This window comes from Hylobates moloch, unplaced genomic scaffold (genome assembly GCF_009828535.3).
Source record: "Hylobates moloch isolate HMO894 unplaced genomic scaffold, HMol_V3 SCAFFOLD_1, whole genome shotgun sequence".
NCBI lineage: Eukaryota > Metazoa > Chordata > Mammalia > Primates > Hylobatidae > Hylobates > Hylobates moloch.
In genome coordinates this window covers 216690694-216708536 of record NW_026652276.1, presented here as the reverse complement: position 1 = coordinate 216708536, position 17843 = coordinate 216690694, and the positions used below count along the sequence as shown (strand labels likewise).

Below are 17843 nucleotides of genomic sequence, written 5' to 3'. Positions count from 1 at the left end.
AAAGCAGAAAAAGCAATCAAACCACCAATGCAAATGTCCTAAAATCCATGCACTTTACTCCTGGGGAGGAAGAGCCATTTGGAATCTAATTTCTCTTTACAAATAACGCTAACAAGCTTCGTTATCTGGCTTCCCAGCTCACAGGATATGAGTCTGGGAAATTAGAAAATGGGGAAAGGAATGCTAATGGCAAGCATCCTCACATCGGGAAAATGCAGCCGCCTGAGAATGAGATGGGAAACCAGCAAAATGCAGACCCAGGGACCAGAGAAGGACCAGCAGCCTGGACAGCTGGCCAAGGGCAAGAGCGATAAGGGGCTCCCTGGGCAGAGGCTATGATGAGGAGAGTTGGCACATGCCTCACAAGAAGCCGGGGAGAATGCACAGGGTCTGTTGATAAAGGCAGGAAATCTGCAACACACTCTAGAAAACAATTACAGTCATCCTCGACAATCCTGGAAGTCTGGTGTTCCCTGGGAGGTTCTGAATAACCCAGGTGTTATTGTGAAAGAAAAATCAATGGGCTAGAAAACTAATAAAAACCACCACTGAACAGAATTTTAATTTCTAAAAATGAAAAAGCAGCCCTGTGGCTTTGCTCTGTGCATGGATGAGCCCACTCTGTGTGCTAATGGCCTCAAACCAGGTCAGCCTTTAGATGGAGCACTTCACAACAGGAAGAGTCACCAGGGATCCTGGCCATCAATGTGGCAGGCCATGCCTGCTGGTTTGCACGTGTCATTTAATCTCTGTAATAACCTTACGAGGTAGGGACTCACATAACCTTCCTTTCTTTTTTTTTTTTTTTTTTAGATGAGAAAATGAAGCCCAGAGAGGCTGAATAACTTGTCTAGGGTCACACAGTGGAGTCCCGGCTGACTCCAGAGTCCTCCCTCTTCCCCACTCAGTGATGTTACCTCTGTAATCACAAACTATATCCTGAGCCCCAGGCCATGTCTCCCGAGCACATGGTATCACTTACAAGAGAGCAGGAAAGACATGAGAATAGAGCTGAGCCCACCAAACACCCAGCACAGAGCCAATATCCCACTGAAGCTGGGCCTGGAGCTCAGACTGACCCTGCCCTGAGCATTTAAGGCCAGTGTCAGGACTGCGATTATAAATGAAGATAAAAAATGTGTACCAGTGGGCTGGGTGCAGTGGTTCATGCCTGTAACCCCAGCACTTTGGGAGACTGAGATGAGCAGATCACTTGAGGTCAGGAGTTTAAGACCAGCCTGGCCAACAAGCTGGTTAAAGCTCGTACCTACTAAAAAAAAAAAAAAAAAAAAAAATCCAAAAAACTTAGCCAGGTGTAGTGGTTTCACTAAGGAGGTTTCCTTAGTTTTTCTAAGCACCTGTAGCTCCAGCTACTTGGGAGGCTGAGGCAGGAGAATTGCTTAAACTCAGGAGGCAGAGGTTGCAGTGAGCCGAGATTGCACCACTGCACTCCAGTCTGGGCCACAGAACAACTCTCTGTCTCAAAAAAAACAAAAACAAAAACACGACAAGAAATGTGTGCCAGCTCATGCTGTCTGGGAGACCCAGAAAATCCCCCTAGAGTGGAATCAGATGGGGGTTTCCAGTCGGCTCACCGTGTGGCAGGCTGTCTAGGAGGCTTCGGATTCAGAAGGCCCTGGAGTGATATCCTGCCTCTGCCCTTACACTGTGACCTGGGAGATGCTCCTTAAACCCGCAGTTTCCTCATCGGTAAACTGAGATACGGATAGTGCTGCTTCACAGCATTGTTGTGGAGTTCAAATGAGAAAGTGAACCCAACATGCAAAATGCCGGCACTGGAAGGCTCTCCATATTCCTGGTTCCTTTCCTCTGCCTCCAAGCAGAACCCAGAGAAAGTGGCCCACCTGTCATTTAGGCACTGAGCATCCTAAAAGGCCATCACAGCCAAACCGGTGTTCTAGAGTGGGATATGATAAAGAGGCAGAAAACGTAGCTCTTGTCAGTCATTCCCCGGGGAAAGTAACCCCAGTCGCGCTGACTTGAAAAGCTTCGCAGGGCTGTGTCATGGGGCTGGTGGAAAGACCATCTCCCACAACAGTCCTGCATCTTCTGTGGGTTTCTCTCCTCGCTAGACAAGAAAATAAAGCTCCGGTTGTGCCACAAAGCCGCCTCCACAAAGCCTGGGAAAGTAACCAGGGAGTGAGAAAAGCCCTTGACCTCCAAGTTCAGCCGCTTCCCTAGGACAATCCTGCAGTGCCTCCTGCTCCCGCTAGGGGGCCGCTCCCCAACCCCACCCCCGCCCCCACCACCATGATCACCGCCCTCTCAGAGTGGACTGTGCCATGGAGTCACAAGCTGTCCAGAGCAAGGGGCCTTCCTTGCCCCCAGGGGGCATTCGTGACAGTAGTCCGCTGAGGAATGGGCTTAGAGACAAGAACTGGGTTAACCAGAAGCAGGGGCTCTTCCTCCCAGGAAATGGTCACAGTGAGGGCAGATGTCCCTTCTCCTACCCAACCCTCATCAACCAGATGCAATGAAATATCCATGGGGCAAAAGAGAGAGAGGAGAGATGGAGCAGCCTGCCTTTACTTTGGTTTTGATGTTATCAAAGTGTTTCGTGCACAAAGTTGAAAAATCAAATACTTTAATACTGAATGCTAATAATGAAAAGTCAGCAGTCTCTTTCCTCATCCCTCCCACTTCCCCCCCTACCAAGTCCCACCCCACCCTCAGAGTCAATAACTTGTAAATTTGTTAACAGCTTCTTCTGTCATTAAGCTCCATTCCCACATGATATTCTTATATGAGTCCTTGAGTTCTCACTTTAAGCAGCTATCAGTTGACTTCTTGTTATAGCAGATGAAGATTTTTTCTTTTTGTTTTTGTTTTTGTTTTTTTTTGAGACCAGTCTCACTCCGTCACCCAGGCTGGAGTGCAGTGGCGAGATCTCGGCTCACTGCAAGCTCCGCCTCCCGGGAAGATATTTTTCTTTTACATACCCCACTTCGCCTTCCACCATCCTCCCAATATGCTCATATCACAATTTTTGTTAATTCAATAATCCAAATTAGTATGATTATGTACATATTATTTCAAATGCTATGTATTTTACTATATATTTCCTTTCCTGTTGAATTTTTATTTTTGCTACAGTTAAAAATGTTCTTGTTTTCTCACTTTAAGAGGGTTTTTCAATTAGAAGTTAAACTTTTCTATATCGTTTCCTCTCAATTTCTGTCATGGTTCCTCCAGTTGGAAGCAATTCTCATGTATGTGACAAATATTTATTGAGCATCTACTTTTGCATATTATTCTACTAGGTGTTAAGATATATAGAAGGGAACCATTCACAGCCGAAAAATTTAGTTGAGAGGCGAGAGGTATACATACAAAAATAAACGGACAACAGTACAAGCAGGAAGCAATCATTCAAGCATTGCTCCAAGTGCTCTGTGGTGTGTGGAATTAATGGTGCCCAGGAGGAATATTCTGGAGTCAGCGGCTAGGGCCACAAGAAAGGTTTTTCTGGAGGGTGCCAGGCCTGAACTGGGCTTCAAAGTCTGATTGGAATGTACAGGCAGAGATGGAAAGAGAGAACGTTCCAAGTGAGAGAATCAACAAAGATTTGGTCCATGAACCTCAAACATGTGAAACATCTTTTTAACTGCCCTATGTCTCAACTTCCCCATCATTAAATTAAAAAGTAGAAAGGAGTTTATAACTGGTACTGTGGCCACTAAGGAAGAGAAAATCCCTATTCTTAGAATATATACCCTGAGCCTGGGAGGTTGAGGCTGCAGTGATCATGCCACTGCACTCCAGCCTGGGCGACAGAGTGAGACCCTGTCTCAAATTTTTTTTAAAAAAAAGAAAGGAAAATATACACTGAAGTATTTAGGGGTAAAGGACCAGCCAAAATGTACGTAACTTACCCTCAAATGGTTCAGGGGAAAAAAAAAAAGAGTGTATAGGTATTCCTTATACTATTTTCATTTTTGGAATTCATTGGAACTTGAGAATTATTGGGAGTTATTTAAATTTTTAAAAATAAGGCTGGGCGTGCTTCATGCCTGTAATCCCCACACTTTGGGAGGCTGAGGTAGGAGGATCACAAGGTCAGGAGATTGAGACCATCCTGGCTAACACAGTGAAACCCCATCTCTACTAAAAATACAAAAAAAAATTAGCCAGGCGTGGTGGTGGGCACCTGTGGTCCCAGCTACTCGGGAGGCTGAGGCAGGAGAATGGCGTGAACCCAGGAGGTGCAGTTTGCAGTGAGCCGAGATCGCATCACTGCACTCCAGCCTGGGCAACAGAGCGAGACTCCATCTCAAAAAAAAAAAAAAAATTGAGCAAGACTCTGTCTCAAAGAAAAACAATAATGAGGATATGATGTTAAATGAAAAAAAAGGCAAGATATGAAAGTATACATACTGTATAAATCCATTTATGTATATAGATATAGGAAAAATGGAAGAAACTATAAGTATTTACAGTAGCATGATTAAGGGTAATTTTGTCTTTAACTTTTGCTATATTTTGAAGTTTTCCATACTGAGCATGTATTAATTTTCTAATAGAAATGAAATGAAAATAATTTTCTAATATTTTCTAAAAACATTAAAAATTAGGTTTGGGGAGAAACTTAGGGTTATTTTAAAAGATCAATATAAAATTATATGTGTTTATTCTTTAAAATCATATTCACATCATATTTAAATACAGTGGTTTTATGTTTTCCAAAGTGGAGAAGAACATCTATCCTATAGAGTTACTGGCCAGATTGAATGAAATAATCTGTAAAGTACTTAGCAGAGTGCCTGCCCACAGTGAACGCTCGGTAGATATGACTCTAGGATGGTCAGCTATTTCAATAATCCTCACCTCCCTGCTTCCTCTTCGCCAGCCTCTTTGATTGAGAACAGGTTTTATTGGGTATGGCCCATTCTCCCAGCTGGTGCTGGGCCCTGGGTCCTTGGTCCGGGAGGGTGGCTGACCTGCCTGGCCTCCCTACAGGTGGCGGCAGAGTACTTCAAGAACACCACGCTGCTGCTGGTGGGGGTCATCTGCGTGGCGGCTGCCGTGGAGAAGTGGAACCTGCATAAGCGCATTGCTCTGCGCATGGTCTTGATGGCCGGAGCCAAGCCAGGCATGTAAGTCTTATTTGGGATGCCAGGCCATAGGGCATCCTTCTAGCTCCCAGTGTGCCACCAGGACAGTGGTCTCAGGTCACTGCGGGATGTCCACTTCAGCCTGTTTTTTTACCAAAGGGATGGGCTGACACCAGAGCCATAGGACCCGTCCAGGGAGAGGGTCTGTGATCATGGAGTAGAGATTTGAACCTGTGACCTTGCTATCATTATTCAAAGAACTTACCCATTGACCTAGGCTGCAAGGGCAGCAGCTTACAACATATAGGGGCCCATTAGGTAAAACAGGATGGACCAAGAGAAATTGTTTCCCAACCTGTTTCCTGTGTATCAGGCAACAGGCTGGACCGGAAGTGGCTGTCTTCTCCTTTGTCACTGAAGGAGATGTGAATGTTTCCTCCCATCCACCCTGAGTTTTTGTCATCAGTTCAGACCACAGACCCAGTCAGAGACACTGCATTTGACTGTGATGTGAGAGGGAGTCCCACCCTCAGGGAATGTGTTGCGGTGTCAAGGTTGAGTTTTGTGTTAGCTTCACCGATGCTCCATTTGGATTCCCCTAACTGTACCTTCCCTTTTGGAATATCCTGCCCACCTCCTTCTAGTTTACAACTTTCTTGCTATATTGTATGTAAGCTGCCCTGACTCCTAGAGGAGTCAACGCAAGTATAAATAAATAATATAGTATTGGTTCTCAACATGAGTCATTTAGATGACTATAAGTTATGCTTAAAAGCATGTTCCTGTCTCCCAGATTGTCAAACAGGTCTGATAACTATAGCTTAATCCACCCCCTACCTCAGTAATAATCTTGTCCCTACACTCAACCTCCCAGGCACACAGTGGCATTTCGTCATATCATATGGAGATTCTGTGGCTCTTTAAAATCTCTGTGTACTATCTGCAAGAATTTTTATCCTCTTGCATTTCCATTCCTCCCTATTTACATCAGTCAGCAAGTTGCCACCCCCATAGGCAGTTACCCGTGTAGGTACAGAATCGGCAAAGTCATGTCGCTGTCAGCCAATGGAGTCCACATGATAAACGTACTGTCCCCAAATTGTGCAAAGTCAGTGATTCCACCTAAAATAATAAACACAGTAGTCTTTATGTTGGCTTATCTTATGGAAACTAGGACATGTCTGTACAGGCACACATTGCACAATGTTCTCAAAGCCAAAGAGAAATAATTAGAAGGTTAACCTTGTTAGTGTTTTTCTCCAAGTGTTGACGCTTTAAGATGTCAGCTGGAAAAGTGCACACAAACAATGACACAGGACACTTCTGTGATTTTGGGGGCTGTGCCTTCAGCATGTTGACAGGTAGTGTGGGTGGGACTGTGAGCTCCAAACATTCATCTCTATTGGGTCACTGATAACTATGGTGACTTGGCAGCAAAGCAAGGAGAGCCATGGCACTCACAAAATTGCTGGCTGCGAGGGCAAACAAAGTATTCCCTTCCACACACAAACACACATCACCGCCAAGCTCTAGCCAATGTCCGCAGAGACAGAAAAGCAATATTAAGTCTACACCCTGTGGCCCTACTACCAGAGCTATTCTTTGCTTCACTAAGGACTTTTTTCTGGCTAAGGCCGCTAGTCCATGAAGTGTGATTCATTCATTCAACAAGTATTGCTTTAATACTTATGCTGTGCCAAGCATTGGGAGTACAGAGCTGAATGGCACCCTGCAGGACAAATGCCTGCCTTTCCAGCCACAGCTGTCTAGACCAGCCCCAGCAGGTTGGTAGGAGGCCTGCTGTGGGGCCGCAGGGATGCGTGTTCCATGGACGCTCTGCCTCAACCCTCCCTGCCTTCCAGGCTGCTGCTCTGCTTCATGTGCTGTACCACGTTGCTGTCCATGTGGCTGTCCAACACCTCCACCACCGCCATGGTGATGCCCATCGTGGAGGCCGTGCTGCAGGAGCTGGTCAGTGCTGAGGACGAGCAGCTTGTGGCGGGCAACTCCAACACCGAAGAGGCCGAACCCATCAGTACAGTTTGCTGGAGTTCATCTCTCCTTTGCTCCTCCAACCTCCCCTGGGGTCCTCCTGCCTGGCTCCTCTAGGGAGACTGCCCAACTTTGTGCCTGTCCCAGAAATCCCTCAGCCATGCCCCCACCTTCCCCTTCCTCTTCCCTTTCCCCTCTTTCCCATCCCACCTCTTGGACTCTGAAGCTTCCCTGAACTCCCTGTTCTGGCTCTTCCTTCCTCCTTCACTTCTGGGCTCTTTTCCGCCAAATGCTCAAGGGCACACACTGCTCTGTGCCCCCAAATGCTCAAGGATCACTACAAAACCCTGGGGCCAGTCTGCATCCATAAGCCCCACTCTACTTACAGAGCAACGGGAGGGAGAAATGTCACCCACTCCATATGCCCCACCCCTGCCCTAAGTCCTTGAGCTATGCTCCAACCCACAGGGTCAGCCCCAGCCTCCACCTCTCACATACTGCTTTTCTTTGCTACTCGTAGGTCTGGATGTAAAGAACAGCCAACCTTCTCTGGAACTCATCTTTGTCAATGAAGAGTGAGTATGACTGCCCTCTTCCCAGACAGAGCCTCTCAGAGTCCATAGGGGAGGTCAGAAAAGAGGGGACCTGGACCCATAAACAGCTCTTTGAGATGTACGGCCCAAGCTCACCACCTTGCCACACCTCCCCCCACCTCCCCCATTTCCTCTCCATACCTAGGAGCCACCTGTCAGGACCTGGAGAGTCACTCCCTTAACCATAGTGTTACAGTGATGAGGAAGAAATGAAAAGGCCACACTGAATCTCAGCGGATATATGAACTGTCCACACAGCCACCATGCAGAATCTCATCTAAATTCATGTCCCTTTTAGGAAAATAGTATGTTTAATTTGTAAATGGAAAACCATTCACATCTCGATGCCACTGCAGATTCTTGGAGAATCATGAAATATTTTCTAGATATTAGATAAGGTCTTACTAGATTTGGTCTTGTTAGATATGGCAAAGAAAACTTAGGTGACAGGTAGGGGATGAGGGGACAGGAGGTGAGAGGGCCTTGTGATGATGGGAAGCAGAGCTGGAAAAGGAGAAACAGCCTCAGACATTCCTGGGAGGAAGCTCCATTAACGGCTGATTCCATTTGGAGATTCTATTTCAAAATGTGGCCCACAGGCACGCTGCAATGAATAGTCCACATTTAAAAGCCAGATTTGTAATACAGCTCAGCTCTGTCATTTGCCCGTCGTAAAAAAGGAGAACGCATATTGGGTGAAATCAGCGTTCGCAGTGGGGCAGATGCGGAAGGGTGCCATCAGGAAATCGCTTTATTTTTCTCCACCACTATCTTCAATCATAGCATATTGGATTTGTTGATGACATCACCCTTGATGATATCTCAGGCAAATCCCATAGCTCTCCTGGTTCCTTTCAGGTATTATAACAATCTCATGTTCAGACATTTGGGAGACTAGTCCAAATTCAAATCAAAACTTCAACTTCTCATCCAAAGCTTCTCCCACACCCACCCACCCCTCACCCTAGGCCTGCAGAAGAAAGAAGGTGAAAGTAAGTGGGGGAGGGAGTTGAGCTTCTTTCTGTCTTCCTCTACCTCCCTCTTCTCCTCCTCCCCTAACTGCACCCTCATTCTGCTGCTTCTGACTTTTCCGGGCTTAGGACAGCAGCTCTAGGGTACAGGAAAGATAAACTGGTGAGAAGGGTCTGGACGGGGACTTATTGAGGTCTAGGATTGGTGCCCTCTCTGAGATTTCAGTCCCTGGCTCTTTCATCTGTGGGGCAACTGCCTTCAGGGGCTTTGGAGCATCCCCTTATGGCGCCCTCTGCAGGGCCTCAGGCCTGATGGCAGGGCCTTGCTCTGGGATTAACACTCAGCCACCCTCCTGGGCGTGTGCTCTGGCGGTTAACTCCCCCACAGCCCCTGTGTTGGGGCTGCCTCTGCCTCCGGGCAGGCCTTTCCCAGGTGACCCAGGAAAAGGCCATCCTCACTGTGGCCTTTTCTCCTCCCTGTGGCCTCTCTGGCATCACCCTGCTGGCTTCTTGCCTTTGCTCTTTTCCACACAAAAATGTATCCCCAAACTCCAAAAGAAAAGCCTGAGTTGTCCCTAGAACTCTAAGCATCTTTTGTGCTGGTGGGAACTGGGTCATTTGCTGGGTGTGCAGACAGCACTCTTGCGGCCACCACCTCCCATGCTACCTGAGGATCCTCGCCTGCCCTCCTCACCCGGTTTGGGAAGAAGGGAGGGGAAACATCACAGCACATTCTCCTCCCAGGCTAAGAACTCACTCCAAAGAACACTTCCCTCTGCACGCCTGTCAGCTTCTTATCCTTCCCTGACAGAGCCTGGAGAGGGGCCATGGCCGCAGGACCCACATCCCGCATGTGTGTGCCCAATATGCTGTCTTCACAGTGGCTGAGCTGGTGGCTCCCACTGTCCTCGAAACTAAGACAAACTGGAAACATTCACTGATTACTCAGTGTGTCAGTTACACTGATGGCTAAGTTCTCATCTTCTTCTGTCCTCAAGGCAAAGGTTGGGGACCAGCAGGGGTGGGAGAGACTCGCCCCCTGAGGTGTACTTGCTGATCAGAAGTCCTCCCCCTCCCCCACCCTCCCTCTCCCTTGACTTTCCCTGAGTACAATCCAGGCCCTCCCTGCTCCTGTCACCTCAGATAGGCATATCACAAGTTCCCTTTTCTAGATAGTGGTCTTCCCAGAGTCAGCCAGTGAGAATATGAGAGTCAGCCAGTGAGAACATGATCAGGGGGCATAGGATCTCCAGAGAGACAGACTCTTGGACTCCTACCCTCCTCCACCACTTAGCATCCCTGTGCTAAGTACTGGTGTAAATGGAGGTATGAATGCCAGGACCATAGATCTGTGATGAGGATTAACAATGCCTGGGGGTTAAAGCCCATATATGTGCACTCTGTATCTAATATCCACTCCACGTCTGCTGTTAGGACGATTGTTAATATCAAAGGAAAGTGTTGCCCCTGCCCTCAGAAGGAAGCAGGCCCCTGGCCCCACTAATCTTTACAGCATCTCAGAAGGCAAGGAAGACAAGGGAGAGATTAGTCTTCTTTGGAGGCTAGAAAACTGGAGTCCAGAGAGTTTAAGTCCCTTACACCAAACGCCTGATGCAGGGGGACCTCCCCTCCCAGGAGTCAGCCTCACTGACGTGGCTCCTGTGTCCTCTGCTTGGTTCCAGCAGGTCCAACGCAGACCTCACCACTCTGATGCACAACGAGGTATGGCCTTGGGGTTTTTCTGTGCTTTGGAATCACTTGAAAATCCCTCAGCACTTCATGGAAACCCAAGATTCAGAACCAGGTTTTCAACAGCCACAGATCCACCTCAGAGTTCCTTTCAGTGAGGATCCCATTGACAAAATGTTATTATTAAAAAGGACACATTGGCTGGACGTGGTGGCTCATGCCTGTACTCCCAGAACTTTGGGAGGCCACAGCAGGAGGATCACTTGAGACCAGGAGTTCAAGACCAGCCTGGCCAATATGGTGAAACCCCGCCTGTACTAAAAATATAAAAATTAGCCAGGATTGATGACAGGCACCTGTAATCCCCGCTACTTGGGAGGCTGAGGCAGAAGAATCACTTGAACCTGGGAGGCAGAGGTTGCAGTGAGCCCCAGATCGTATCACTGCACTTCAGCCTGGGCAACAGAGCGAGACCCCCATCTCAAAAAATAAAAATAAATAAAAATAAAAAGAACACATTTACAGGGGAAAGCAGAGTTTACCTGCACACAGTTACTCGAACTTACTTCACTCCCCCAAGTCTGGTTATACATCTTTTCATGAGAACTATAAAAGGCCAATAAAACATTGGACTTCAGCTGGATACAATGGTGTGCACATGTACTTCCAGCTACTGGGGAGGCTGAGGCAGGAGGATCGCTGTGGCCCAGGAGTTTGACCCCAGCCTGGACAACATAGTGAGACCCTGTCTCTAAAACAAACAAAAAAACTGTGGACTTGGTTGTGATTTTTCATTTTCTTTTTTTTCATCTTATATATAAAGGGTTCTTCATTAGCTAATAAAGTCCAAGAAAGGCTGGCTCTCCTCTAAGGGCAGAGCCATGTTCTGCCTAGTTTCAAAGTCTCTTCAAGTGGAGAGCTTGACACCAGGCTGGGCGGGGCAGGCCTGGCTGAGGTGCCCTGGTGTACATGCTCCCCCTGGCTTCTGGCCTCTGGTTCCCACAGTGCTGAGGCATGGGGTGGCCCTGGGATGACTAGGTAGTCCTTCTCGAGGCACCTGGCTCACCACTTCCTCTTCCTAATAGTGAGATGGCCTTTGTCCCAACAGAACCTGAATGGTGTGCCCTCGATCACCAACCCCATCAAAACTGCAAACCAACACCAGGGCAAGAAGCAACACCCATCCCAGGTAATAGAACCGCCCCTTCTGGCCCTGTTTCCTACATGAAACGCTGTGAACTGCTTCCCAAGGGCACTGGTCTTGAAGTCGTAAGAGAGTCAGGCTAGTGAGCTGTCACCAGGCACTCATTACCCACATACATGTCTGGCCTGTGTGCACCATGGAGATGAGACATCGAGCTCACTTGACTGTAGCAAGACAGTCCACTGCCTGAGCCCCAGTGTCTTCAACTATAAAAGCTGAGAGTTGGTGTAGATCAGAGGTCCTCAAACTAGTCTTCAAAGGTGCTTCAGGGACACTGCAAATATTTTATTTGAGTATCCTAAGATTGTAAAGCACCTGCTTTTCTGCACTAATTGTCTTCCTGGCACGATTCCTCTGAAACAAAATGCAGAAGTCAAATGAATGAATGTTGAGGCTTGTATAAAATAGCAACTGTCACTTACGACCCTTGATTTCAAATGTCTGTGTTCATCAGAACAGTCTCACTTGTTTAATATCCATCATCATAAATAACTGCCACCATATATTAAATGCTTATTATGTATCAATCATTGCAGTCAGCATTTTTCTATGGTCTTGGCTCAATGAGGTAGCGATTTTGAGCTCCATTTTTGCAAACAAGGCAGAGATGAAATCATAACCCAAGGCCAAGGAACTAGATAGGGGAGCATTCTGATTCAAATCCAAGTCTCCTTGACCACATGCAATTAACCCATCAATATACTTCCAATTACAAAATTGGATGCATGCCAGCCAGGTGTGGTGGCTCAGCACTTTGGGCTGAGCTCAGGAATTCCTTGAGCTCAGGAATTCAAGACCAGCCTGGGAAACACAGCCAGACCTCGTCTCTACTAAAAATAAAAGTAAAATCATTAGCTGGCATGGTGGTGCATGCCTGTAGTCCCAGCTACTCAGGAGGCTGAGGTAGGAGGATCACTTGAGCCCAGGAGGTCAGGGCTGCAGTGAGCTATGATGGCACCACTGCACTCTAGCCTGGGCAACAGGCCTGTCTCAAAAAAAAAAGGATGTATCCAATTGCTACACTTATACTATTCTGTGTAAAATTTCACTAGAAGAAAGGATTGTGGAAAACCACTGGACCAAAGAATCTCTGAGGTCTCTTCCAGCTCTGTTGATCAATGGATCTTTTAGAGGTCTGGAAGGGTCAGCCATACTTCGGCCCCACTAGGAAGACGGGGCAGTGGGAAAGGGCTTTGAGAGATGTGGCAAGGTGGCGCTTCCCCATTGGTTCTTTCATGACTTGACTTGCTGACAGTTGCACCAGGACTTTCCTAGTCTCATGAAGAATCAATGAAGGTGGCCAGGTGTGAAGGGAACAGGAGGGACTTGCTTCTTCAGACAACACTTGAGACCAGAGTTCAGCAAACTCTCTGACCCTGAAAGGCTGTCATCTGGAGCAAGCAGGCCCAGAGAGGACCACAACTAAGCTGAAGTTTATCTGCAAGGGGGAAGAAAAAAGTAGAGAGGAAAAGTCAGGCAAGGAGAAAAGAATCACACTTCAACCCTCTTCCCAATGAAGACTAGGGTTTTTATGTAATCCAGGTGTATTTTTTAGTCATCTCTCCATCAGGGCTTGATGGACTCGAATGGCCAGATTTGAGAGATATTCAGAGGTAGCTTGATGGGTCTTGGTAGGATTAGAAAGGGCCTGAGGGGAAGTCCAAATCCTGTCATTCTAACTCTACAGGAATAACATCTGTTTGTTATTCAAACACAATGTGGAGTGACACCAGTTTTACTGGAGTTCAAATAAAAAACAAGCCATGCTGTCAATAATAACATTAATCACAAAAATAGGCCGGGCATGGTGGCTCACGCTTGTAATCCCAGCACTTTGGGAGGCCAAGGCGGGTGGATCACGAGGTCAGGAGATCGAGGCCATCCTGGCTAACACAGTGAAACCCCGTCTCTACTAAAAAATACAAAAAATTAGCCGGGCGTGATGGCGGGCGCCTGTAGTCCCAGCTACTCGGAGAGGCTGAGGCAGGAGAATGGCGTGAACCCGGGAGGCGGAGCTTGCAGTGAGCTGAGATTGCGCCACTGCACTCCAGCCTGGGCGACAGAGCGAGACTCCGTCTCAAAAAAAAAAAAAAACATTAATCACAAAAATAATAATAGCCTACCATTCATTAAATGCCAGGAAGTGTTCTAAGCGCTTTACGTATATTACTTCATTTACTCTTCACAACAATTCAGCAGAGAAAATACGGTTTCCACCATTTTACAAAGAAGAAACTGCAGCTCAGATGCATGCCCAAGTTGATAAATGGTAGAAACTGTGATTGTCTTTCTGACACCCAGGCTCAAATCCTTTCTGCTGTACCATGGTGCCTCCTGCCTCTCATGCTTCAGCCAGACAGCCCAAGCTGGGTTGGAGAGATTCACTGATTTTCCTTTGTCAGGAAAAGCCACAAGTCCTGACCCCCAGCCCCAGGAAGCAGAAGCTGAACAGAAAGTACAGGTCCCACCATGACCAGATGATCTGCAAGTGCCTCTCCCTGAGCATATCCTACTCCGCTACCATTGGCGGCCTGACCACCATCATCGGCACCTCCACCAGCCTCATCTTCCTGGAACACTTCAACAAGTAAGTGATTCACTTGGTCAACAAATATTTACTAACCACCACTGTGTGTCAGGAACTGGACTAGGTGCTAGAGATATGGTAGAAAATGATAATAGAAGAGTTTCTGTAGAAAGAGGGAAAAACAGGCTGAGCACAGTGGCTCATATCTGTAATACAGCACATTGGGAGGCCAAAGCGGGGGGATTGCTTGAGCCTAGGAGTTCGAAAACAGCCTGGGTAACATAGTGAGACCCTGTCTCTAGAAAACATTAAAAAATTAGCTGAGCATGGTGACACGCACCTGTATATAGTCCCAGCTACTCAGGAGGTTGAGACAGAATTGTGGAGCCCAGGAATTTGAGGTTACGGTGAGCCATGATCCCACCACTGAACTCCAGCCTGAGCGACAGAGCAAGACAGTGTCTCTATTTAAAAAACAAAAACAAAGAAAAGGCTGGGCGCAGTGGCTCATGCTTGTAATCCCAGCACTTTAGGAGGCCGAGGCGGGCAGATCACAAAGTCAGGATCTCTAGACCAGCCTGATCAACATGGTGAAACCCCATCTCTACTAAAAATACAAAAATGAGCCAAGTGTGGTGGCGCACACCTGTAATCCCAGCTATTCAGGAGGCTGAGGTAGGAGAATCACTTAAACCCGGGAGGCAGAGGTTGCAGTGAGCCAAGATCGTGCCACTGCACTCCAGCCTGGGCGACAGGGCAAGATTCCATCTCAAAAAAAAAAGTCCCAGCGTGGTGGTTCACACCTGTAATCCCAGCACTCTGGGAGGCCAAGGCGGGCAGATCACTTGAGGTCAGGAGTTCAAGACAAGCCTGGCCAACATGGTGAAACCCCATCTCTACTAAAAATACAAAAGTTAACCAGGCATGGTGGCAGGTGCCTGTAATCCCCACTACTTAGGAGGCTGAGGCAGGTGAATCACTTGAGCCCAGGAGGCAGAGGTTGCAGTGAGCTGAGATCGTGCCACTGCACTCCAGCCTGGGTGACAGAGCAAGACTCCATCTCAAAAAATAAATAGATAAATAAAAATTTAAAAAAGGAAAAAAAGGGGGAAATAAGTCATTATAGCTAAGTGAGACTGGAGAAGTCCAGGACTCTGCAGGGAGAGCCTTGCTGGGGGAGCTCGCCCATTTGCAGGGAGGAAATGCCTCCCTGAAGAGGCGACCATGTGGAAACCTGAAGGACGGGAGTAAACTAGATGAAGGGAGATTATCCAGACAAAGAAAACAGTGCGTAGGAGGGCTCCGAGGCAGGACAGCAGAGCACATAAAAGAAAACGACAGAGGGTAAGAGGAGGCCAGAGAGCTGGACGGGCAGATCTCCAGGGCTTGGCAAGACCCACTGAGGAACTTGGACCACATCTGAAAGGCTCTGAGATGCTTTTAAAGAATTTTAAGCAGGGAGTGAGGTGGTCAGATTTATAGTTTTGAAAACTCATTCTGGATGAAAAAGAAAAAAAAAGGAGAACAGATTGGAAAGGAGAAAGCAGACAGCAGGAAGGCAATTCAGGACACTGCTGCAAAGTTGTCCAGGGCAGCCGGTGGCTTGGCTGACAGCGCGGTGGGGAGGAGGAACAGTCAGGTTTAAGGGAAACTCAGAGGTCACTTGCTGGGTCTTGGGAAGGTTAGACAGGGCCTGAGAGAGGGACAGGCCGCGTCTGCCTCTCAGGCTCCTGCCCTTGGCAGGTGAAGGAATACAGGGGAAAGAGGAGGAATGGAGTGTTGGAAAAATTGGCATAGAGGCTGAGATGTCCAGGTGAAAACAGACCTGTGAATGTCAAGGGAAATATTAATGTTTAGGCTGAAGGCATAGACTTGAAGACCCCTGCAGGGCTGGGGTCATGGGCGTGCTGCCTGCACAGGGACACAGGGCCACCATGCCCAGACAGGCGTCACACTTGGTTTAATGCTCTGCTGTCCCTGCCTGGATATTCATAATAACCTTTGGGTAAAGGGGCCACATATTCATTTTGCCTCCTGGTAAGGGAAGCTACGGGAGTGGAAGAAACTACTTAGAATATACAGAGTAAGGAGAACAGAGGACATAAATATTAAGCTCACATATTTAATGGACAGAAGGAGACAGTATTAGACAGCAGAGAGGAAAGGGAAATCTGGTGCCACTCTACCCAAGGGAGGAAAGTATTTCAAGAAAAAGGAAGTGCCTATAATATTTAATGTCAATGAATGATGATGCAAAGGAAGGATGAAAATGTATCCATTAGATTTGGTGACGTGGAGATTACTAATGATGTAGGCAAGAGGACCTTGGTCAAGTGGTAGGAGAAGCAGCCAGATTCTGGTGAGTTGAGGACTAAGATAGAAGTGAGAAAATGGAGAGCTGACTGTGAAGGGAAGGAGAGAAGTGGGATGATAATAAAAGGAAAGCAGGGGACGGGCACTGTGGCTCATACCCGTAATCCCAGCATTTTGGGAGGCCAAGGCAGGCAGATCACCGGAGGTCAGCAGTTCGAAACCAGCCTGGCCAACATGGCGAAACCCCGTCTCTACTAAAAATACAAAAATTAGCCGGGCATGGTGGTGTGCTCCTGTAATCCCAGCTACTTGGGAGGCTGAGGCAGTAGAATCGCTTGAACCCAGAAGGCAGAAGTTGCAGTGAGCTGAGATCATACCACTGCACTCCAGCCTGAGCGACAGAGCAAGACTCTGTCTCAAAAAAAAATAAAAAATAAAAGGAAAGTAAAGCAGGGTCAAGATGGAGTTTTCAAGATGGGAGACATTTAAATGCTGGTAGGGATGATCCAGAGGAGAGGGAAGGTAAAGATCTGGGAGAAGGTATCATTGATAGAGGGATGTCTCACACCTTGAGGAGTTTTATGCCCAGCCCCAAAAACAGAGACCCAAGGAAAACACAGCATAGGTCATTTAGGCTTGAGCCTTGCCTAGGCAAAAGCCACAGCTCTCGCGTGGTCCATCCAGGCTCCCCAGGAAACAGCACTTGGGCTGGGAGGCCACAGCTCTGCCTGCTGATGAATGAGCAGTTCCTCATACAAATCCCCTCTACCCTGAGACCAGTGGATGTTGATAAAGATGTGGAGACTCCAAGTCCTGGTTCTCTTATGGGCACTGTTAATATCTAAAAACTTCATTAAGCCCTAGAGCTCCAGATTCTCCAGAATTGTCCCCCAATCAAAACTTACATTCCTTTGGTGATTTTAGAAACAAAGTATACCAAGCTGCTCCATTTTCTGTTGGCCTTGAAAACAAGATGAATAAACTTAGCAGAATCTTTAAGGGCAAATACGTCCTGAGTCATTCTCTTGAGTGCAAAGTATATACACTTTAATGATATTAATTTTAGTTGCTTTGATTCCTTTTGTTAGCTAGTTTCATGATTCTTGTCTGGGCTCTGTACAATTGCAACTGTCAACTAAATGAGTCCTAGACAATGTTTTACCATATCGTTATCATTATCTCCCCACTTAGCCCAGCTATATGTTTTAGGGAGCATTTGGCATACTACCCCAAAATACCATAAGGAAACCCTTCCTTTTCTAATTGCTGACCTGGTTCTTTACCCTCCAGCCAGTATCCAGCCGCAGAGGTGGTGAACTTTGGCACCTGGTTCCTCTTCAGCTTCCCCATATCCCTCATCATGCTGGTGGTCAGCTGGTTCTGGATGCACTGGCTGTTCCTGGGCTGCAAGTGAGTCCCAGGGCCCTTTCGGCAAAGCACTGAGGCCCCCCTGTTGATCCAAAGGCCATGGCATGGGCCCTG

At 47.4% G+C, this 17843-nt stretch overlaps 1 protein-coding gene across 3 annotated transcripts in view; it reads left to right on the top strand.

Moving 5' to 3' along the window:
- SLC13A4 (solute carrier family 13 member 4) overlaps positions 1 to 17843 on the top strand; it is a 46928-nt gene that overhangs the window by 14791 nt on the left and 14294 nt on the right. The window contains exons 3-9 of one of the 3 annotated variants that reach the window (XM_032761854.2): positions 4978 to 5114; positions 6935 to 7107; positions 7585 to 7639; positions 10314 to 10350; positions 11426 to 11506; positions 13924 to 14108; positions 17652 to 17771. In XM_032761854.2, coding sequence (XP_032617745.1) covers positions 4978 to 5114; positions 6935 to 7107; positions 7585 to 7639; positions 10314 to 10350; positions 11426 to 11506; positions 13924 to 14108; positions 17652 to 17771 — 788 coding nt within the window. Of the gene's footprint in view, positions 1 to 4676; positions 5115 to 6934; positions 7108 to 7584; positions 7640 to 10310; positions 10351 to 11425; positions 11507 to 13923; positions 14109 to 17651; positions 17772 to 17843 lie in introns of those variants that run through there. The other 2 variants (XM_032761853.2, XM_058427052.1) reach the window with 2 other exon arrangements.